The 23,674-nt window shown below is 37.4% G+C and overlaps 2 protein-coding genes across 2 annotated transcripts in view; one reads left to right on the forward strand and one right to left on the reverse strand.

The window, feature by feature from the left end:
• The window catches only part of LRRIQ1 (leucine rich repeats and IQ motif containing 1), a 118,286-nt gene extending 117,819 nt beyond the window's left edge, over window positions 1–467 (reverse strand). The window contains exon 1 of the mRNA XM_026841039.1: window positions 255–467. The gene's annotated coding sequence lies outside the window, so the exon portion shown is untranslated. The remainder of the gene's footprint in view (window positions 1–254) is intronic.
• A 2,154-nt stretch (window positions 468–2,621) lies between these two features.
• Window positions 2,622–10,647, forward strand: TSPAN19 (tetraspanin 19). The gene is given in 9 exon segments (XM_026864889.1): window positions 2,622–2,662; window positions 3,763–3,841; window positions 3,937–4,009; window positions 5,027–5,157; window positions 6,433–6,507; window positions 7,947–8,090; window positions 9,382–9,419; window positions 9,421–9,457; window positions 10,573–10,647. Coding segments are annotated over 9 exon segments (693 nt in total).
• Window positions 10,648–23,674: the final 13,027 nt, after the last annotated feature.

A 23,674-nucleotide genomic window follows, 5' to 3' on the forward strand; every position in this document is an offset into this window, starting at 1 on the left:
CGCCGTAATCTGCCCCCCTCTCCTCACCCCTAGCCCCAATTAGGGGACAGGGGAGGCATCCTAGACCCGCTCCACCAGAGGCAACGAGCAGCATCTCAGCCGTGAAGGTGCGAACCAGTTTTCGTGGAAAGAAACTACATCTCCCAGAAGGCCCCGCGGCGGAGCCGCCCCTTTGCATGCTGGGAGCTGTAGTCCGCGCCTCACGGCACCCCGAGCCCGCCGCTCTCCGCCATCTACTCCGTGTAGCTACTCACTTGCCGTTCGGCCGAGCTCCTACCGAAGCTCCCGCCTTCCTGGCCGTCTCTGGAGACTGACTGCCTCTCCGCCCTGAAATTCCGCAGTCCCCAACCGCCCCCGGTCAGGCCCTGCGCGGGGACAACGAGAGCCCGGCCAGCGCGCTGCGAAACCGGGAGCGTCCCCACGGCAACGGGTAACAGCGACTCGGAAGGCAAGCGGGAGGATCCAAACTCCGCCAGCAGCGGGTCCTCGTGCCGGTGGGCGGGTGACGGCGCCCCTCTGAAGGCGTGAGACAAAAGAACCTCGCAGCCCTTTTTTTTCTGTGGTTTTAAAATTTTATTTTAAGTAATGGACTGGAATTTAGCGTTCAGAATAAATTGGAGTCATCAATTAATAGGGAAAAAAAAAAAATAAAAGCAGACCAAAGACAAGGTGTGGTAAAGGTGGATTGAAATACCATGGTTTTGCTCCTTGTTTGCCAGGAGAACTCGAGGCATGAAGAAAAAAAACCCGCCAGACACCCCTTCTGCGTTCACGCACTGGGACCCCGTTGTGCCTTGGACAGGCCGGTGGTCTGCTGGCGTTTGGGGGCTGTGGTAGCCTGCTGCCAGCTGCCTGCCACGGGGAGGCTGGGCCTGGGGCTGGGTAGCCTGGGCAGGCCTGAGCGGTGCAGGGGGACCTGCGGCTCAGCACACTCTGTTGCCTGTGCTGAGGGCAGGAAACAAAAAATAATAGTTAAAAAAAATATCTGAGAAAGGCACACACAAATTATCTGAGAGCTGGAGAAAAATGTCCAGTCAGAGAATTATAGACTCCACACAATTCAGTCTAGCAAAAATGATCTAGGGCAGGGAGTGTATAGACAATATAATTTTAAATATGTAGCTGTATTTATAGGGAATGCATCTGTCCCTGAAGTCTGATGAGGAATACCAAGGTGCAAAGACAGGTATAACGGAAAAATAAGACCTGAAAGGTAAAGACAGGTTTTACCTAGAAAATGAACACTTTTGTGAGCAATGGGAAGGATCTGCCAAGGATAGTAGGGTTTTTTTTCCATCTACCTTCTCTAAAATAAACTGAGTACCGTTCTGAAAGGCTTATGGATGTTAACCACAAAATAGTGGGTTTAAGGGCAACCATTTACCATATTCTCACCAGTGTTATGGATAAGACATTTAAATCATCCAACAATGGAAACTCATCCATTTGAAATCCAGCCTGCCATGTCTCATACTTTACAGAATCACGTATCCAGTGAACAGTGAATGTGGTCTTCAAGCACTGAGTTGAATGAGTACTTGTTTTGTAATGCAAGTTACGCTGTGATCATGGTGACTTAAGACCACAAGCACCGTGTCAAAATAAAAAAGATGTTTCTGTGGGCCTGTTGCCTGTAACCAGGAAGTCAGGGCAGATCAACAGAAGAAAGCTGCTCTGTTTTAAGGATGTGGTTAAGCCGGACTTCAGGAAGAAACGTAATTATGAGACTGCTCTTTAAGGTAGGACAGAAATACTCAGAGCTGGTAAGGATTTTCTTGTGAAGTAACAATATAATACTTCCATTTTTCAAATAAGATAAACTAAAATATTAATATCATTATTATTAAAATAGCTCAAAATAAAACATTGAAACTGCATGGTTATTACAACAACTATTACAGATGCCAGTTTTCAAGTGAAATATGTAACTGTTCAGGGATTTTTAGTAAAACAATTCATCGCACCAATGTTTTAATACATTCTGGTTTTGAAAATTCTGATAAAGTTTAATTACTCTTAAAAGTAGTGGATCTTCTTCAGGGAAAGTGCAAAATCAGTTGTCTAATACAGTTTACCATAGGTTTACATGGTGCATTATTGATCCAAATCCACTGCAGAGCTAGTCTGAGAAGATTGTAGCTTTATTCGTTCTGTGATTCAGCAACAGAAGTTTTATAATCCAGGCAATGATGATCTTGACAGGGCAGGCAAAGTTTGTGCTTGCTGAATCTTTTCTTCTAATCAACAGGTTTGAGACATACGTAGCATATGTTTTGTATGGAAAATAATTGTTAACACAGATTTTTTGTAATTTTTTTTACTGTTTTACAAATAACAGAAGACATAACTTTGTATTCTAATCAATCTGGAGTAATTCTGACAGAAGTCAAGAACAATTCCTTTCAAACAAATCCCTTTGCATTAGAAAATACTTTCCAAAGAGTATGCCTATGCTGGTAATGTTCCCACATCTGTGCATGTTTGTGCGCCTGCCTGCTTTACACATGAGAAGTGTAGGACAGCTGCAGCCGGCTGCTGTTACAGAAACTGTCTTCTAACACTGCTGTTCTTCAGCTCTTCCAGCTTCTACCACAAAACCAGGCAGACCAAAATGCCAGAGTATGTTTACAGAAGAGGCAAGACAGGTGAAAGAGAGCACGAGGTGAGGAGAAATGTGTTTCACTCTCTGTGCAAAAAATCTTGACGGCCAGAAGATGCAGTATCCAATAATGATAATAATAAGAATGATATATAAAAAAAGAAGCCCTGCATCAGAGAGTTTACAGTCTTAGGGGTCTTTCTCGCTGAAATATGCTAAACTATACTCAAAATGTGGATGCCCATGTGACTTCACTGTGGTCCTGCTGACATTTGCAAGCATTTGCAAGGGCGATGCAGTTGTTACTCAGGTTCTAAGGCACACTTTATATGTTTTTCAGGGGCAATTGCTATGGGCAGGATCTTTGCTTGCCCTTCCACTGACCAAGCACCCCCTTGCTATTGATGACAGATGAAGTGCATTTCTTGATTTAGTTTCATTTGAAAGGAATTCAACTTTTCACATCCTGTTACAATCCACAAAAAAACCCCAAAAAAACCCAGGAAAAAAGTAAGTGAGGGTGACTGGGAGATTCTCTTCAAAAGTGTAAAGTGTACTCCAGAGTTTAGTACAAGACAGTTGGTAGCACTGTTTGACAGCTCTCATGGCTTTGTTAGAACTGTGTGCTGGATTGCACTGAAATCTTTAGGCTGTATCTGCTGTTTTCAACAAAAATTGAATCAGGTTGTGTAGACACAGGAGGAGGAGGACAACAAAATTTGGTAGTGTAGCGCCCACAAAGCCCATAGGAGCCCACAAAAGAGGGCTTATATCTTTACTATGGTTCTCCCTCTTCATTTCAGCTGGTATCCTTAATAATTAGGAAACTAAGTGTACTGAAGAATATAAGGACAGGTGCATGCCAGGCTAGGTAACTCTTTCCATCTCTGCAATACAAATCTTCATACATACATGCTGCCTCCAAATGTCTTTAGTAGTTAAGAAAAAAAAGCTAAAAATAATACGAGTACAATATAACATTAGAGGTAATTGAGACCAGACACCATCTTGATGCTTTGACTGTTGCTACTATTTTTTTGTTCAATGTATCAGGTGACTGTTTAAATTTATAAAACATTATCTGAAGAAAATAAATCCCGTTGTAATTATAGGCTTAGTTATATTTGTTTCATGTTGAACTGAATCTATGATTATATTTTCAGCTGTGATACGAAACTGAAAACAAGAGATAAAATTATAATACAGAAATACTACTTACATGTCTTCAATGGAATTTTCTTGATAAAAAATCTGTTTTCTTTTTTCTTACTTAACAGCTTCAAATTAATTTTTTTAAAATGTTTTGAATTAAAGCAGTAATCGTCCTTTTTTTCCACGCCCTGGGTCTTATGCTTTTGGCATTTGGTCTGTGCCTTTTATTTGACAGAAACAATTTATTCAGTGTGTTATGTGAGTATAAATAGAATTTTTCTTTTGTTTCAAATGATCACAGGATAAATCAGAAACAGTGATAGAATTTCTTTTTCACAAGGTGGCAGTATTGGATTGAAATGTTTAGGTTATTTTTTCTATTGTGTATATTTTCCATCATTAGACAGTATGATTATCAAAATAGGGGAAAATATATATCAGTATATCTAAAACTTATATATAATTATAATTTATGCTTTTCTTTTTTTTTTTTTAAATCTTGCTGTACAGTTTATAGATGAATCAGTGAAATACAAATCAGCTCTACTGATCTTCTCTTTATATAATTCACCAGACTGCATTTGGTCTGCATTTGACAAGATTAATAGATCCTTTAGGATAATTTGGGTGGGACGAACACAAGTTGGAGCTTGGACCTCTCCATATAGATATTCATTTTTCCCAGAGTGTCTGTCAAAATGATTCACAAAGAATTAAGTTTTGGGTCACATAACAACAGCTGTGCTATTAAAGAGCTGTCTGCCTTGGCTATGTTATCCAATACCATAATTCTGGGATGAAGTATTTAAGATGGAAGTAATGAAAACCCCTGCTACTTTCCATATCTATGCAAAGATGGTTGAAGTGGAAAGGAGAAAGTGACCAGTCACAAAGAGGGAGGATAGCATTGAATGTGAGTTTGGATTTAATGAGAACTATATCTGTGTCCATGCAGGATTTGTCCATGTGCTACTAATTTTTGGCAAACAAAAAAATCTGTACACTTGTAATTGTTCTCTGATTTCACTGTGAATGGTTCACATTGTTCAAATGAGTATGTTCTGTTTACATCTCACATGTTGTTACCATTATCTGAATTTATGAAAATATATTTTTTCCTTCTGTGACTGTAAATAGCATAAGTAGTAATAATACCATTTATCATTCCACTATTTCCATCCTTTCAGTAATGGCATTACAAAGATTTGTTTTTCTGGAATAGGTTTTGTATGTGGACGTTTCAAAAAAGAGAAGCGACTATGTGCTGTGTTACAGTTTCTTCAAGTGAGAAACAGCTATTGGCATATATTTCTTGTATATTACTTGGAATTGGATCTGTTATTACCTTTTCATCAGTTGGTGGATTCCTTGGAAGTGTTATGGAAATCAAATGTCTACTAGTTACAGTAAGTGTAAATCAGACTCCAACTTTCTCGTACAAGGAAAGGAAGTTTTGTGTACATGAAAACTGTGATCCTGCCTTGATGTTGTAATTTCCACACACAGTGCTTAACAAATCTGCTGATAATTTTAGATAAAGTTCTGGCTCAAATGAAATTGAACAAAACTGAAGCTCCTTCCATATCACTGCATGAATGTTTTCAATGGCTAAACACAATTTGATGCAGCATTTAGCCACTGTATTTATTAACTTAGCGGTTTTAAAATTAATTTAGTATTGAAATTATGCAGAGTGACTGTCTCTCAGTGTCTGTTCACATGCTTAGTATGTGCTGAAGAATTAAAGAAAAGCCTGCCCCAAAATATTGCAGGTTGAAGGCACAGGTAGCTACAGTATGACTACAATACTGAAACCAAGAGTATGATTAAAAAGCTGTTACCTGTGTAGACCTACCTGAATACTCCATATTTATATACAATTCCTGCTTTTTAAGAGAACACCACTTTGATTTCTGAAAAATTACACTGTAACTATACATTCTTATGAGCACCTTGATTACATTTTTTCCTGTCTTTTGTTTATTTGTTTTTCCTTTGTCTTGTGTTTATTGCCCTTTTTGAGCAATCTGTTTTAGACTATGTGAAGGCTGAAGCACCAAACTGCTCTACTGATTCATTTGTTAAGCATTACAAATGTCAGTTGGCAGAGCTGTGAGAGGAGCCCAGGTGCTATAACCATGAATCTTGTTTCTTCTTCCTTCCTGCTACTGCCCTAGGCATGTAGTGTTTGCCTCACAATTTACTAGATGATGAAAGAGAAAGAAGTGTCTTATTTCTGACTTCCATGGAAGTATCTAGTATCACAATATCTAGATACTGTGAATGAAAATTTGGTCTTTTTCTTTCGCTTGTGCATCTTACAGCTCAAATGAATCCTTGACAAGGTGTGAGACTTAGGTACCATGATAATTCAAACAGGAAATAATGAAATAAGAGTTTTCTGCAGTGGAGCACAGCTATTTAACAACAGCTTTTGTTCTTCACTTCCAAGAAAGTTATGGCTTTGTCTTTAAGCCCAGAAAGTTGTACTTTGCCCAAAGCCAGCCTCTTAGACTATGATGTCACTTTCTGAGGGTTTCCAGGAAAAACTATTTCTTACTTTTGTTGGATTGACTCTAAATAATAATCATGACAGATTATATATGAGCTTGTGGAATTTTTCATTTCATTGCTCACTTGTTCAATATTATGTTTATACCTAATTTGGTGTTTTTTTTCAGTATAAGAATTTTCAAATCCTGGTGTTTGTCATCTAGATAGCAATATTGGTGCTGATACTTGTGAAGAAACAAGAGGTATATAAATAAATTATGTGAGACTGCTGATAATTTCTAAATAGTTTCTTAATGTGGCAGATCTCAGAATCCTGTGGATATTTTCCGTTTGGTATCTAAGCCACATAAAATATCAAATGTGTCAAGGTGAACTTTTGAATGGAACACTGCCATCCCAAAGTCTTGTGTTACATCCTTTCAGCTCTTTACAATATCATTGGCATCTACCATGGAAAAAATAAAAAGCCTAAGATTCTGACTAGTATTAGAGAAGAACTATTATATGCTTATATATTCTTGGTAATATTTAATGTACTGCTCAAAGCTGGTGGTTTCTTTAACTGAACTTACAGAGCTGTTGAAATTGAATGTGTTTACAGAGAAAGGCCAGTTTTGCCTAAGTTATATAATTTTTCAAAATTTAGCAGCAGTATATCTTGGATTGACTCTTCAAAACACAAAAGTGAAATGCTTTTATTTAGTATTTCTGAGCTAAAATATGGCAGACTTTTCATCCCACAAAACTATTCAAACATTTCTGGAATTTCATCCTGATTCAGAACGAAAAACTGCTGGAATTTCCTACATGAAAAGAATTCCATTCTCTAAGCTGTTTGATGGTTTGATTAGGTTTTGTGTTACCGGTATTGAAACAGGTTATTGGGAAGAGCTAGGTGATAATACATTTGGAAAGGACACAGTGTCTACTTTGTGCTCTAAGTTTGAGATATGTGTACACAAGAGGTCAATTGCTGCTAAAACACAAGGTCGAATAGAGAGACTTTCTAAAGTCTCTCTTTGCTAAGAGCAGAGAATTTTTGCAAATATGACATTAGAAGTGACAATGGAATAACTACAAGTTTTCAAATATCTGGTCCTTACTTAAGTATCTAGATCAGAGTAAAACAGAGTCTCTGTGTTTTTTGTTTTTTGTTTTTTTAAATATGTTTTATAAAATTCATCCCCCTTAACTGCATTTGTTATGGAACAACATTAATTATGTTGTTTCGAATAATGTTTTGTTTTCTTTCTTCTTTTTTTTGTACTTCCCAGTGAGCACATCCTTAATATAGCTTATTGCTTACACACAATTTCTACACTGAAATTACTTTGGAAGATTAAGGGTGATAGTCAAAACGTTTTATTTTAATCTGGGTTTGTAATTTTTTTCTATTTACATGTGTTCTAGAATAATTTAGAATCTAAAAGAAAGTTCCTTTCAAAAGTATATTTTAAGATCATATTGCTGTTAAGTCTGTACTATCCAGTGCGTATCATGGGAAATGGTACACACACAAGGGTGAATCATCTCCTGCAGAAACCTTTCTCTACTGAATACAGAGGGAAACTCTCTAGCTGATTTAATCAACTGATAGCTAGCACTTGTTGGGGTGAAAATTACTCTGTGTGGCAGTCTTTATAGGTGTTAGAGTTACCAAGTTATAGGATTTTTATTCTAGATGGAATGCTGTGGAAGATACAATGTCACACAGTAGGAAATTAATAAAACCAAGGAAAAAGGTACTCAGATCCCATGTTCATGCACAAAATCCAGTCTGGAGAAATGGTTTTGTGATGTCCCAAGGGGTTCAACATACATTTTGGTAAGAAATAAAAAAAACTTTCCTTGAAGAATTTATCTTTTGCTGCTAAATGAATAAAATGAAAAAAAAATATACAGAACATGTTTTCTACCAATACTTGGCTTACAAATGCCGAAGTAGTAATAATATTTATTGTTTTGTCTTTGGGCTCTCTGAAGCCTTGGTTTTCACTCGTTAGATGTCAGTGTAGGTAGTTCTAAATTCAGAATACTTCAAGAAAACAGGAGTTGTGCCTGATCAATATCACAGGGACATTTAGTAGCAGTTTAAGAAGTAGTAAGCATCTTAGCATTCAGAAATCCATGCTGTCCAAATCAATGATGACAATGGAAAGTGACAATATATAAAAGGCATACAGTACATTTTCCCCTGTAATTACTATTCAGTACTTTCAGAATGTCAGCATTTGTTTGTATTATCTATTTCCAGCTCATCTCCAATACTTTATAGGATAAGAGGAATGAGCAAGGCATTATAATACATCTTGAGACCAGTTCATGGTAGCATTTACATACCTTAATATCAAGGGACCAGTTTGCATAGGACCATCAGATATCATCACTTGAGCTGGGACAAAGTGATACATATTATTGTCTTCTTTGGAACATTGTCTTCTTCAGTATTAAAGAACTGTCTAATGAGAACAAAAATTCAATAGGCAAAGGTTGTTTCTCGACAATGCAGGACAGCAAATTGAAAGGATGTTGTTGAATGACAGCTGGTGTTGTCTTCCTTTGCTCATCAGTTTGGAATTGTTCCCTGTTTCTACAAACCCTTGTCATTATTAAAAGATCACTTCAAATTACAGAAAGCATTTTAAAATATGTTTTATTGTATTTATAGCTATTTTAATCTATGTAATAATTTATAATTTATTTTTAAAAACAATATAATAAGCATAGAGAGTAAACTGGAAAATATGCACATCCATTTTAGGATACACAATGCATGAGAATCAGTGAAAACTTGAAAATATTCTTTCAAGCATTTACTTGCAAGGTAATATTTCAGATATACTCACACAAAAGCAAATTGCCTTTTGGTTAAGTCACAAACTCTGGAACATTTCCATACAAAAATATCAGATTTACTTAAGAAAAATTTGTTTAATTCAGGTAATTTAAAAGATGTTATAGCTAACTCTTCACAGTACACATTAATGTATTTGCTTTCTGGCAAGTAAATATCAGAACCATTCATAATATGCAGAAAGTATGTTCTTATAAAGATGCAATATGATTTCAAAAGTTGCAGTGATTTGTCTTGAAATTGTTCATGTGTACTTGCTTAGGGATGTGAAGAATATTTCAATACATGCTTCAAAAACAATGTTAACTGCAATTACTACTAGCCTGCTAATTACACAGGTAAGAATACCTTTAAGCAAAATAACACAAAATATTGATACTCTGCTGCAGTAAAAATCAATTCAGTGCCATTTGGCTTTGACATGCTCTGAAATTTTAGTTCAGTTTTATTTCAGTTCAGTTTATTTCAGTTTTAGTTAGAAGTAAGATCAAGCACTGTTTACCAACGAACTCCCATATATTCACGTACCATCATAGATGTTGGTGTCCAAAGTTTGTTGAATTAAATGTTTGACCTGACTTGTGAAAGGTAACAGCATTGCAAGTTAAATCTGTGGAGCAAAAGACCTATTTTTCCTCTGCTTGCACAGAACCTAGTCCATAAATATACTAAATCAAACAATACAAAATCATTAAACCCCTCCCCCCACATATTTATGTGAAAATTTTATTGTGTAAAAAGGAATAAAGCTTTCAATATCAAAATCACATAAATAATGACAACAATAATTGATTGCTCACTCTACAGATACCCTGAAGGTATCAGACAGAAGGATTTTTGATAATATGTAAAATTGTGAGATTGAAAATGAGATTAGTTCATTTTTACATAATTAAATGTATGACCTATTTTACCTCTTTGATATGTAGTAGCTTCCCATAGAGTTATGTAGTAAAACCATTCCAGCTATGCAGTGGGCCAGTTCAGTAATGAAAATGTTTCTTGTACATGAGTGTCTCATGATCTTCCATGTACTACTATCATTGACACCTTCTTGTCAGATGGGAGAGAACTGTTATCCCCATTCAAGAGGTTAAGACCAAGAATCATAGAATCGTTTAGGTTAGAAAAGATCTTTAAGATCATCGACTCCAGCTGTATTTGGATTCATGGGGCTCTGAAACACTTAACAGTTAACTGAATTATGTGCCACTTGAAATAGATTTCAAGATACTTCTGTGGATGTGGGCCCAAGTGACTTGCTGGACTTCACAGCAGAGTATACCAGAGCAGAAAATTCAGCTTGTACCTTCAGGCACATGTTCTGATCATTCTCCTTTATATCCTTCTTCATTGTCATTCATAGGAGCCAGGTTAGCAGACAGATTGACTCAGTCATAAGTGAGTATCAATATTTTTTGTTGTTTTTAACTCACGCTTTTTCCTTTCTCAGATATTTTTGTTCACGCTAACTGGTCAGCTATTTAGAGGCATCAGAAAGAATAATATTTGGCCAAATGAATCATGAACTCTTCTGACCATTGCTGTGGTGCAAGATCCGTGCCTGTGACAATCAATGAAATTACATCCACTAAAATTTGGATCAGGCTCTACATACTATAATCACTAGGATATTAACATTTGGGCTTTAATATGTTAGTTTATTGTTCACGGCTATGGATATGGTAGTATGCTACAAAATTATGTGTGTTATAAGTCTGAAGTACTATGCCATTTACTAGCTGGTTAATAAAGCTTCCTGATAAACTGAATACTAGTTTCCTGAGTCTTCGGAACAAGTTGTTCAGAGTGTTGTAAATAGTACTGTATAGTATACTGCACTTTGAAACAGAAGAAACCCTTTATCAGGTTCAGTTGAGAAAAAACGTCTACTAAACATTGCTGATATTTCTTTAGGCCTTCCAGTCCTTCTCTGTTTTGGCCTTGTCTGTTGTACAATTGAATCTCCAAAAATTTCACTGAGTCTTATAAATATTGGACTCTTACCAACTATTTTCCAAGAAGTGTTATAGTAGACATCTTACGTTCTTGATGAATGGCTCTTACCATTCATTTAATCAAATGGTTTCAGTGGAGTAAGATTGAAACCCTAAAGTATTCTTTATCCTCTGAGCAGTGAGGTAACATGGAATATCTTGAGAAAAATTGAGGAAGGCATGGTATTACAAGTGTAGGTGGTAGCACTGTTAATTATTTGTTGTCTAAAACTTCCCATTTCAGTAATCCATTTTCTGATGCTTATAAATTTGTTAACTTCTTTGTATTTAGTCGAAAAAATGTCTATTTCAAGTGTCTGCCAGCTAGATTTCTTATTTAGAGAACTTCAGATAAAAAAACAAAACAAAACAAAACATGTCAAAGCAGAGGAGAGTGGCATGCTTAGAACAGAATCTCAATTCCAAACATATATTTTGTTCTGCCACCAGCAAAAATCTGAGGAACACAGCGATGAAGTCTCTCATCCCACCCAAAGGTTTATCTAAGTTAAGAATGGCAGATACCTGTTACCTTGACATCTGTGATGGTTTAAGAGCTTTTAGTCTTGTTATTGATGTAATTCAGTCTGAGAACACAACCTGAGAAGGATATTAAATAATAATAAATAAATAAATAGGGTTTTTTTTTCAGTACTTCAGAAATTAAGATCAAGAATCTGATTTTAGTTCATAAATAACATTCTCAAATACAAAGATAACCTAACTTCACTGTAAGAACCAATAAGTTTAAAAATCCCAACATTCTGGCAGGATAGCAGAAGCTACTTTTTCATTAGACAGTAGATCATTTCATTGAATAGTTCTAATTCAGAACAGGATATAACAACTATTTTTCACTTTTTTCCATGCATCTAATAATCAACAAATACAGAATTGTGTAACCCTACAATAATATAGGTTCAAGTGGATATCTGGGGACTACATAGTCCAGTCCCCTGCTGAAAGCAGGTCCACTTAGATCAGGCTATTAAGGCCATGTCCAGGTGATTGTTGAGTATCTCCAGGGATGGAGATTCCACAACCTCTCTGGGCAAGCTGTCAGTGTTTGACCAGTCTCAACAGTGAGAATCTTTTTCTTTACACCTGACTGGAACTTCCCATGTCACAGCTTGTGTCATTTGCCTCTTGAACTACTACTGTGCAGCTCTGAGAAGAGTTGGCTCCTACTTTTCCACTCCTTCCCAATACGTAGTTGAAGCCAGCATTAAGATCTCCCCTTAGGTTTCTCTCTTCCAAGCTGAGCAAACCCAGTTCTCTCAGCTTCTCCTCGTATGTCCTGTGCTCTGGACCACTAACTATTTTGAGGCTCCTCTGCTAGAACTGCTCTGGTATGCCAATGTCTTTCTAGTACTGGGAATCACAGGACTGGATGCAGTACTCTCTTACAAAAGAATAAGAATCATTTCCCTAAACCAGCTGACTGCACTCCTGCTAATACAGCCCAGGATGCAGTTGGCTGCCTCAGCTGTAAGGGCACACTGCTGAGTCATGTTCAGTTTGTTTTCTAAAAGGAGCCCCAGGTACTTTCTGCAAATGTGCTTTCTCCCCAGTTAGCCCCCATGCAACCTGTACTGCTGCATGGCGTTATTTCATCCCAGATGTCTTTACTAGATGTCATGAGTTCCCTGTCAGCCCATTACTCCAGCTTGTGAAGATCACTCTGAATAGCAGCTCTGCCCTCCAGATAATTGGCTGTTCTTCCTATGTGCAGAGCTGGTGAAGGTGCAGTTATTCCCATCATTCAGGTCATTAAGAGAATTGCCCCCAGTCTTGATCCTTCAGGACCTTGGGCCACAAGGTAGAGATGCAACATACAGGTGGGCTCGAGATCGAGGGGTGACACCATTGACACCATTGCAGAGATCATCCACGGATGCGAGACGTGTGCTGCAATCAAACATGCCAAGCGGGTGAAGCCCCAGCAGAATGGAGAGCGATGGCTGAAATATAGATATGGAGAGGCCTGGCAGATCGACTCCATCACACTGCCACAGACCTGCCACAGGAAGCGCCACGTGCTCACAATGGTGGAAGCTGGAATGGATGCTCACAATGGATGGCTGGAAGCTTACCCAGTGCCCCACGCCACCGCCCGGAACACCATCCTGGGCCTTGAGACCCAAGTCCTGTGGCGACACGGCACCCCAGAGAGAATTGAGTCAGACATCGGGACCCACTGCCGAAACAACTTCATAACTGCCTGGGCAGAAGAACACGGCATCGAGTGGGTCTTCCATATCCCCTACCACGCACCAGCCTCTGGGAAGATGGAGCGCTACAATGGACTGTTAAAAACCACATTGAAAGCACTGGGAGGTGGGACCTTCACAGACTGGGACATGCATCTAGCAAAGGCCACCTGGCTAGTCAACACAAGAGGATCTTGCTAGCCGAGCTGGCCTGGCTCAGTCAAAACCTCCACGTGCTGCAGATGGGGATAAATTCCCTGTGGTGCGCATGAGGAATATATTGGGAAAAATGGTCTGGTTTAGTCCTGCACCAGGCAAAGGTAAAGGCAAACCCATCCACGGGATTGCTTTTGCTCAAGGAACTGGGTGCACCTGGTGGGTGATGCAGGACAATGAAGAGGGCGATGCGTACCACAGGGGGACTTGATTCTGGGTGAGAACATGCCGTGAATTATGCTGCGCCTTTGTTAATTGTTGTTTTGTTATTGTTAACTGCTAAATGGCAACTGGACATGACCCAGTTGGTATAGAATAAAGGGGTGGATTATGTCCTGGTTCAGCTAGGATACGGTTGAGTTTCCCCAGCAGGGGGAAGGGATCTCCAGCCGGGTTATTCATACCATGCTGACGTCAGGTCCGGGTGCGACAGCATGGGAAGCTTTCCTTTGTGGCTTTTGTCGTGGGAAGCACGCGCGGCAGGCTGGCTGTTTTCACTGCAGTATTTCTCTGCATATCTTTTGTCTTGTTTACTGTTATTACTGTTTATTGTTGTTATTATTGCTATTGTTGTTGTTCAGATTGTTATTTCTTACACTGTTGTATGAAATTTGTCCTTATTTCAATCCCGGGGTTTGTGCCCTATTTGTGTCCGAGGGTGGGGGAGGGACAATGGCAACGTGGTCTCCAGTCCCGGTAGGGCTTATACCACCACACCCATAAACTCTCAACTGGCTCATCAGCCCTGCAAAGGCAAAGCTCTATGCATTCCTCCTGAGATATCAAGTTTGCAGGGGAGTGCCACCTTCCCTCTAAGAGTTACATTTTCACAAATACAGAATATTTCAGTCAGTGTGAAGTAGCTTCTGCAGATACACAAATACTTCTACTTAGTCCATGTGGGATGGTTCTTTATTAGTCTAGTGCAGTAAATTTCATACAAATCTAATAAAAACCTTTTCATGTTTCACTGGTTTGTTACATTTAAAATAATTACTTATGCATTCCCCCTGTTTTAAAAGAATATTAAGGATGGAATTATTTGGGTAAATGCAGCCATGTAAAAGCTGGACGAGTATTCTAGCACATGTGGAGAGTAAGGTATTCCTGTAGCGTAATTAATCCCATTTTTCCTAGGTAGGTATTATAGAATGACATCCTCTAGAAGTACCTTTATTTTTCTGGTTTGAGTGGGAGCCTAGTTGCACTAGTTTATCATTTCTACAACTTCAAATGGTTAACACTAGAGTAATTGGATCCCACTTTAATAGTATATAGTCAAGAGTTCAGAAGGCCCCAAATAGTCACATGTGGAATATGAATTTGTTCCTAATATATCTGTATTATAAAGTACTCACATACTGGCTTTCCACAGTAGGCTTAAGTCCAAATTCTGTAAAAATGTACTGTGATCTGTAGCCAAATACTATTTGAAGATGAATAGAAGCAGCTCCTATTGTCCTCAGTGACAATTTGGCATGCCCAAGTGAGAGGAGAATGTGCTTCATTATGTAAGAAAATACTATAAAACATCTACCAAGATCTGTTATTAACATTCACAATAAAATGTACATACTAAGATCTCCAGCAAGCACACATCTATAGATTAGATAATAGATATGTGTGTGTGTGCAAGAAGATTACATATAAAATTTGCAATACTGCCATACATGCAGCTGGTGTGTAACAAGAAAAACTGTAAAAATATCAATATTAATATAATATTTAGGAAAAAAAGGAATAAGAAAGAATAGGAGAGAAAATCTGTAGGATGGAAACTTGGAGTTTTTTAAAATGTTTTGAGATAAGAAAATGGAAACTATTTTGCTAGTTTGTGCAATTCTCATAGGTAGACACTAGAGGACATAGGGAGCTTAAGAATAATACAGGACATAGAAAAAGAAATACAAGTTTAACAGAATGCCATAACACACATACCTTATACATAGTCCACCCTTTAAAATATTGAATATGTCTGTAGGTGATAGCCATGTGGCACTGCACTGTAAGAGAAATGATGTTCAGAGTTATCATGCTTCAAAGGAATGGCATGGGAAACAACTCATGGTAGCTGTGTTAAAGCTCCACAAGGTAATAAGTGGATCCAGTTCAGCTAATTTAGAAGTTGTATCACCAAAATTAAGAGATGTACCTAAAAAGATTAGTGGTGTGAGTGTGTAGGGGGAAATCATAACTGCAGAAACTCCCTATACAATCAGTACAGAGAGGAGAGAGTGTGGTTACAGATGATTTCAAGTGGCTTAAAAGCACTCTACTGCTAAAGAGATGATCCCACTGTCTTCATATTCTTAGCCTTGCTCCCATCCCTGGCTGGGCACTGGCACTAGTACCCATGCAGCTTTGTGGAGAACAGTTCTAAGGCCCTGACTGGTCTAAAAAATAATCCTAAAAAAAAAAAAAAAAAAAAAAAAAACTTTTGGTGTTTTTCTTGGGTTTTGTTTGTTTATTTGGTTTTTTTTGGCCAGTATGTGTCCAGTGTAAAATACATATACATTTCAGGGGTTGGAATTTTTGTTCTGCCTTTCCATACATAAAGTGTTCTAATCTTGGTGTTAAAATAAGGCTCCCCCTTGCTTTCTTAGTATCTGTCCCACCATGTTATGTGCCTGGATGCACAATGGTTAAGCTTCAGTAAAAGTACACTGAGTGCTTTCACTCACAGTGTCTCATGACTTGAAATTTCAAGGTAGGTTCAACCCTTTGAGGAGATTGAGGCTGAAAACTCATGCTTCCCATCTCAGTAACTGGTTCTCCAATTATTATAATATGAGACAATATAAGGGGATGACATCACTGTCAATTCAAACAAATATTCATGCTGTTCACTGTGACTAATGGAGAATTCTCCAGGGGGCTTAAGGAGAGTTCTGGTGGCTCTGAATAAATCCTACACTCCTCAGTTTAGACTTGAACTTTTATAGAGCTACAGGTATAAGCTAGATGCCATGTACCAATGAAGCAGACACTTTGAAAGTGCATAGTGATGGAAACGCCCAGAAAATTTTTGGGCAAGGTACGGAGTCACAAATTAAGTATATGCCTGCCTGTATGGCTAGGCAGTCCTAGAAAAACAGTGGTGTAGATGCCACCTGGTTATTTTGTTTTCATATTCTGAAAGAAATAAGAATTTAGTTATTTGATTTGCTCTTGTATTACCTTATTGATCAGCTCCCGAGGGAACTGCATCTGCAGTTCCCACAGGACATTTGTGGTTTGTGTTACTTATCCAAAGCTAATTTAATCAATGTCAGTTCTTCTCTGAATGTCATGTGTATGTTCTGGATAGGAAGCTCCTGCAACACTGTAAATAAAGCTACTCCAGTATAGAAGTAATGAGGAACAGGTTCAGATATTTTAAATGTTAGTTTGGCCTAGATGGGATAATTTCAGGTATGGCCTCCAAGAATTTGAGGATCCCAAGTCAAAAGAACAGGGCAGAACAAAGAGCTAATTTGTCTGGGATGGAAAGCTCTTTGTAATGAAAAATAGAAACCACTTTTTACTAGAAGGATACTAGCAGTTAAGACACTATCAACAAACATTCACCAACAAACAAAAAAAGGAACTCCTAGCATGAAAATGTAAAAAAAGAGTAAGGTGTGAACAGGGTTTTTTTTAGAATGAGTCAGAGTTGCTAGCTCTTTGAATAATCACTAGCCAGGCTCCTGTTCTCCATTCTTATAAAAATAATTAGAATTCCAAAAAGAATACAGTAGATAATATCCTTTTTGCTTTAACAGATTTAGTGACACTAACATATAATCACAGTGATCTAATGATATTTTAAAATTAAAGGTGATCTTTCTTTCTTTAAAGAATATTCCTAAGCTCAGTTATGCTAAATACACATGCAGGCAGTCCTGCACAATGCTTTGATCACAGAACTGAGGGAATTTATCCCTTATGACAATAAGGTGATTAGAATGATCTGTATATTTCATATTTTGTAAAACAAAGCTTCCCAGCTAGATTCCCATCATGTATTTTCCCTTGCAATTAATACATGTTTATATTTCAATTTTTCCCAGTCCAAACTATTTTTAAGTAAGTCAAATTTGTTTAATATTAACTTAAATAAAGTGTTTCCAAAGACAAAAAGATCAATGTTTAATTCCAGATCAACTGGATAAAGCATTTCAATATCCTGAAAAGACATGATTTTTTTCCCCCTGCAAATTACTGTAATTTGGGGATGCTTAGATGATCTTTTAAAATAGTTTTGTATGCAAACAAAAACCAGTGTTCTCATGCATTGGCAGTTTCAAAATCTCGAACTACTGGAAAATAACTGTAACATTAGCTTACAGTAAATGTTGTCTTTTATGTAAATACATTTTATATTTTTGGCTTTATTTTAATTAATTAATGCTTTTAATAGTCTTAGAGTGTGCTAATTCTTAGGGTTTTTTAAATGTGAGGTAATACTTGATGTATTTTTTAAAGTTCTAGATTCTCATGTGAGAAGAGTGGCTTGCATTAAATGTTCATGTGTATTTCTCCTGGCTGAAAAGAAAAGCTTACAATAAAACATACAGACTTTAAAAAAAAAAAAAAGCTGGGGAGGAGGGGAGCCACAGATGGAATTTTTTAAAAAGCTTATAAAAATTGATCAGATCTTGTATTTTGTGGGCACTTGGCTTGGCTGGAGTTGGCAATACTGCATATTTTAGGGTGTTAGTCTAGCTACAGCTTATTTAAACTCATATTACTGTTTAGGTTCCCAACTGCATCTGAATGTTTTGCAGGCACAACCCAACTCGTTATTGCAACACTCAAGAGGGCACCTATTGTCTGTGAACTGTAAGTTCAAATCCAGCAAGTAAAAATTAAAACTGTGAGAGAAATCAGAGGTAATACATGACCCTTTGTCTGTAAAGACTATATAGAGATTATTATTATACAGAATGTATAATTTCACCCAAAGTCAATTCCATTCCAGTGTACTCAGAGATCATCAAGTGCAGGTGAATCTTAAAGGGCCTTTCAGGGTAGGCAAAGGGCATGACAGCTTTGGAGGAACAGACAGCTCATGTTTATGATGTCTATGGGAAGTACAGGGAACATGAGACAATTCCCACCTCTCTCCTTTTTGCTGAATGTAGGATAAAGAATATAATGATGTCCAAAATGGCTGGGTGGTTCAACCCCCATCCTCTCCACTGTATGAAATAAATGCAGGTGGTTTACTGTCTCTTGAGATTTAGTCCTACCTAGATCTCTGCCCGTAGTTCCACACTTTCCTAGTGCTAGGGAAGCCACAGGTTTACTCTCTGGCTATCATCTGTCCTATTTTAATACAGGCTGCAGATGTCAACCTAAAGTATTGAAGTCTAGTACCGCACATAATTCTTAGATACTAGTTTATTTGTAAACACCATGAGTTGGTAGTGAGTGCATGATCTTGAACAACATCAGTCTAGTTTGACTGTGGATGCAACAACCATATTTTTGAATGGCTACATTGAAACTATTTGTGGTTCTTGGACAGCTTGGAAAAGCACTGTTTCATTTAGTAGCTACAGCTTCAGGAAACAAAATACAGTTGCAGAATGTAAATGAAGCACTTCCCAATGACTCCTGAATCTGAACCAGGATTCAGTATTGAAATATTTGATGAACTTGACTGCTACAATATTCGTTACCTTTACCTCCAGTATTCCTGGGCTGGTACCTGTTCTCATATCAAATCCATCATCACCACTTATTTATAAGTAACTCCATTCATAAGTAATGATGCTTAGGTGGATTAGATACACTTTTAATGTTTCCGTGAATCCATTTTGCTTTCGTTCCTAATTCAGACACAGATATATATCATTCATTGAGCAGCTCAAAGGAATGGAATAAAAAATTTGGTAGTGTCCCTACATTCACCACAGAAAGTAAAAGCAACAAGTACAATTTATATGTCCTTCACCTCAATATTGAATGCATTTTGCTACTCCTAAGCAAGCCCTAGTTGGAGCTTTTATTATGCTTAGGCGTTCTGATCATTTATTTTCTGTATAATATCATATGCTACTAATCAACGCTATGTTTATGTAGCAGCCTTTCCTCTAAGAGGCTTTCTCCTATCCTCAGTAATCTGTTTTCATTGCTATAGTAGGAACCTTAGCATTTTCAAACCTTTCTCTGGTAAATCTGGTTGAGAGTGGCAGCAGATGCAAAAGAAATGGGGAAGGAATAACAGATGGATGCTCAGGCAAGGATATGTCTGCATACCCCTGCGTGAATACTTGTACCCATGTGCACTCACACAGGCATACCGTTACAGCATGGCTATGCAATCAGGTCTTATTTTCCTAAGAAATGCAACTGAGGAGGTAGACTGTTAGCACACTTCCTAAATCTGCTGCCCTATAGCTCTGCATGACATGATCTCCACACTCATTACACTGGGTTATGACTGTATGTAAATAGATTGAAATGCAAATAATAAATTCCTTTACTAGAAAGGATTCTTTTTCATTACTTTTGACAGATAGCTGTGTGCACTAAGGATTTTCAAATCCTTGACATAACCCCAGTAAGTTCAGTCATCTGTGGGAGTTTACAGTAGCTGAAGGTCTGATCCATATGCTAGAAAGTAGTTACATTTTAGAGAGACTAAACTAAAAGTAACAGAGATAGTCTGATATTATTTTAAAAGCAAATAGCAAAGTCACTGGTATGCTTTCCAAAGTGCTGTGTCATGTCACTGCTAAAGATCATAGATTTCTTAGTGATTCTTGCTTCTATGCACTAGCTCAAAACCTCCAGGCAGTGATTATTTTTTCCTATGCAGACTTATTATGTTTTGCAGAAATAATAAATGCAAATGAAAAATCTAAGAGCAAACACATTTAGAATGTTGGCACAGCTCTGCAAACACAAAGGGGAAAAAGGCCATGGGAATATGTCTCCATATTTATTTATAGCCTTTTCAATTTCCTCCTCCTCAAAGACATAACTACTTCAAGTGCATCATGAATATATATTTATATCTTTCAAAAAATGCTATAATTGGCTTCTTTGCATTGCAAACATTTCAATGTGTCCTATATAGCTGTAAAAGCCAAAGAGGAATTCTTCAGGAAGAGAAATACCAGGTTCTTTCTTACCTCACATGAGTTCACATGAGCCTTGCCTCAACCATGTTTAGTGGTGTCCCTCAAGGCGAGTAACAGTGTGAGCAAGAACACAGCCTGAATCAAAATACTTTTTCCAGCTTTTTGGGGGAAGAGAGAAATGTCTGAAGAATTGAAGGTATGTATTCCCTTTGCTGCCTCCATAACAATAGATGAATATTTGTTCATGTGTCAAAATGTGATGTGAACTCCTTTAGACTGTATTTTCTATAAAACGTGATGTAATATACTGAATGGATTATGTATAGGTGGGATAAATCAGCTGTTGAAATCAGCTTTGAAGTGCTGTACTTAGGACAATAGACAGAGACAGAAATTCTTGATTCATTTTTCTTCTCTACCATTGACATATTGGGTCATTGTAGGCAAATCTTCATCTCTGATTGTTCTAAATCCCCCTCTGGATTAAAGAGAATAGGAACATTACCTTCTGGTCTTCATTTGTCTGTCTGACTGATTTGTTTTAAATTTTATGCCTTTTGGATATAGGGCTTGCTTTTTAACTCTGTGTATTTGTTTAGTGGTCTTTCTTGGGAATCACTGAGCTCTGCTGTACTAAATAATAGTTCCACTGTTACTAGTAAGGTTACTTGAGTCAGGTTCCCCAATGGTAAAAGTCAAAATTCACATGCTAGGATCACAATAAACTCATTTATAAAATTCAACTGAAGCTGCTTAAAATCTCAGCCATCAGCAGGCTATGTCTGCTCCCATTAGCGACAATCAGCGCTTCTGCTCTCTATCAGTGAGAAAGGTGTTCAGCTCTTTTGTTGAAGACAGCTAAATCCAAACAAGGGCCAGACAGCTTCATCCACAGCTTTTCACAAAGCTTATACCATCAATAGTAAATCCAGTCTAAAAAGACAAAAGTTTGGATAGCATTTCTGTTTATATTACCAAGGTATTTTTACCAAATACATTTTAATACTGTATTGTTAGGGGAAATGTCTGTAGACATTTTCATTAGTATCTGGCAGAGAAAAGCAAGGAGTTTATGAAAGTACAGAAAATAAGATTATTCTAAAGTATGTATGGTCAGATGGTAGTACAGTGGAGTAAATTTTGAGATTATTTTATGTTTTCTGGTTGGAATCTTTAGTATTTTTAGCTGTTTGCTTTTGCTTTGTTATGCAAAAGTGCCTTTAAAGAATTTTTGCAAGAGATTATTCACTTCAATATCCCCATGCTGACAGTGGATTCTGGTTGACAAGATCTTCTGAATGTTAAACTAACTTACTCATGGTGGGTAAAATCCGGATTGGCTTCTTATCGTACTTAGCCCTCAAACAGTGACCAGGAGGAAAGCCCAACATGAGGAGACACATTTTTACAGTCTGTGATTAAAAAAAAAAAAAAGTTACTCTACAGGATATCAAATGATACATTATCACTTGGTCTTCTTAAGAATTCTGACATCCAATAATGACAAGAGAGAGGACTTTCAAAGTTAAATCTGAATATTTGCCTTTTCATAGTTTAAGTCAGACTTCTAACCTTATGTTTCGTAGAAATTATGAATGTTCATGACATGTTCACCTCAAAGACTGGAGAAATGGGTAGCTAAGCTATCCAAAATACAAATTTTTAAGAACAACATAACTAATCAGTTTTACAGTGTTTTTCTAGACAACTCCTGAGTGATGAGAACTCCTCTGGAAGTGTGAACACTGACTAACTGGGAAATTCTTTTATATATTGACTAACCCTGTTAGGATGGTTCAAGCCAGAAAAGTTTTAAAGTTTGCTGGACTTTTTTTCTTAGTTCTTAAACAGATTATTTTCTCCACAGCCAGAGAAATATGTGATCTCAGAAGGACCCTTATACCAATTAGTTTTCAGTTTTTGGCCTGTTGTCCTTCTGTTTCATGAAGGAAATGGAAACCTGCAGCTCAAGCTCTGCTACTTTAGAGGAAGAAATCACCAACACTTCTTTTTTTTGCTTCCTACATATCTGATCCAAGGTGAAGGTAAAGCAAACACTCAATATGTAACTAAGAGACATAGGAACTGTAATCCTCTTGAAATTTTACTGTTAGAACCTGTTTATTGCTATAATCTCAGGTCAAAGACTTGTATAGCTAATAGAGTATTATAAACTTACATACTTTTTGCCTCCCTTACTTGAGTGTGCAAAGTGGATAAATATTGGCCAAATCAAAGGTGTGTTAGCATTCTATTTCCTAGCTCTGTAGTTTCAAATTCTTTACTGTAATTCATGGCATAACTGTTTTGTTTTGGTTTGGTTTGTTTTGGTTTGGTTTGGTTTTTATTCTAGTACTTAAGAAATGGATTTGTAATTCTAGTACTTAAGACACTGATTTGTACTTTTTACACCTAAAAACTTAATTTTTGTCTTTTGACACTTAAATGCACTTAAGCATGCTGTTTCATAGAATAAATAAATATATTTAATCCCAAAACTTTTACTTCATGCAAAATGGAAGGAAATATCTGTGAAATCTGTATGAATCAGAACTTCCAAATGTGAGAAAAATCATCAGTCAGTATCTAAGTCAACAGGATAGTTTATTGAGTTGTGGTGGAACGTCAGCCCCGATGAACACTCAGTAGTCATCTATGAAGACCGACTTTGCAGACAAATTGTAAATACCCATAATGCAAAAGTTTCCCTATACTCCTTAATGACTATGAACTGTTGTTCAGAGAGTGTAAATGATTTCTGTAAGGTCACATGCAGAGACTCAGGTCACGGGTATACATAACGCAAGAATGTGCAGCTGGCAGAGCACAGCAAGCAACATGGCAGCAAGAGCAAGCAGGTTTGAACAGGGATTGAAGAAGCAAAAGGGATTCAGGCCATCCCTACTAACCTACACCTTAATGGTAGTAAAAGGAATTATAACCTTAATCTAATGATTTTGAATTTATAGTTAATCCACTTGGCCATGATTGTAGGCCATTACTGTATATAAGAGGGTGTGTTTGTAAAAGCAGAAAAATTTGCCTATGACACAAAAATGAGG

Source organism: Athene cunicularia (assembly GCF_003259725.1).
Source record: "Athene cunicularia isolate RWA chromosome 1 unlocalized genomic scaffold, athCun1 chr1_part2, whole genome shotgun sequence".
In the NCBI taxonomy this organism is placed as follows: Eukaryota; Metazoa; Chordata; class Aves; order Strigiformes; family Strigidae; genus Athene; species Athene cunicularia.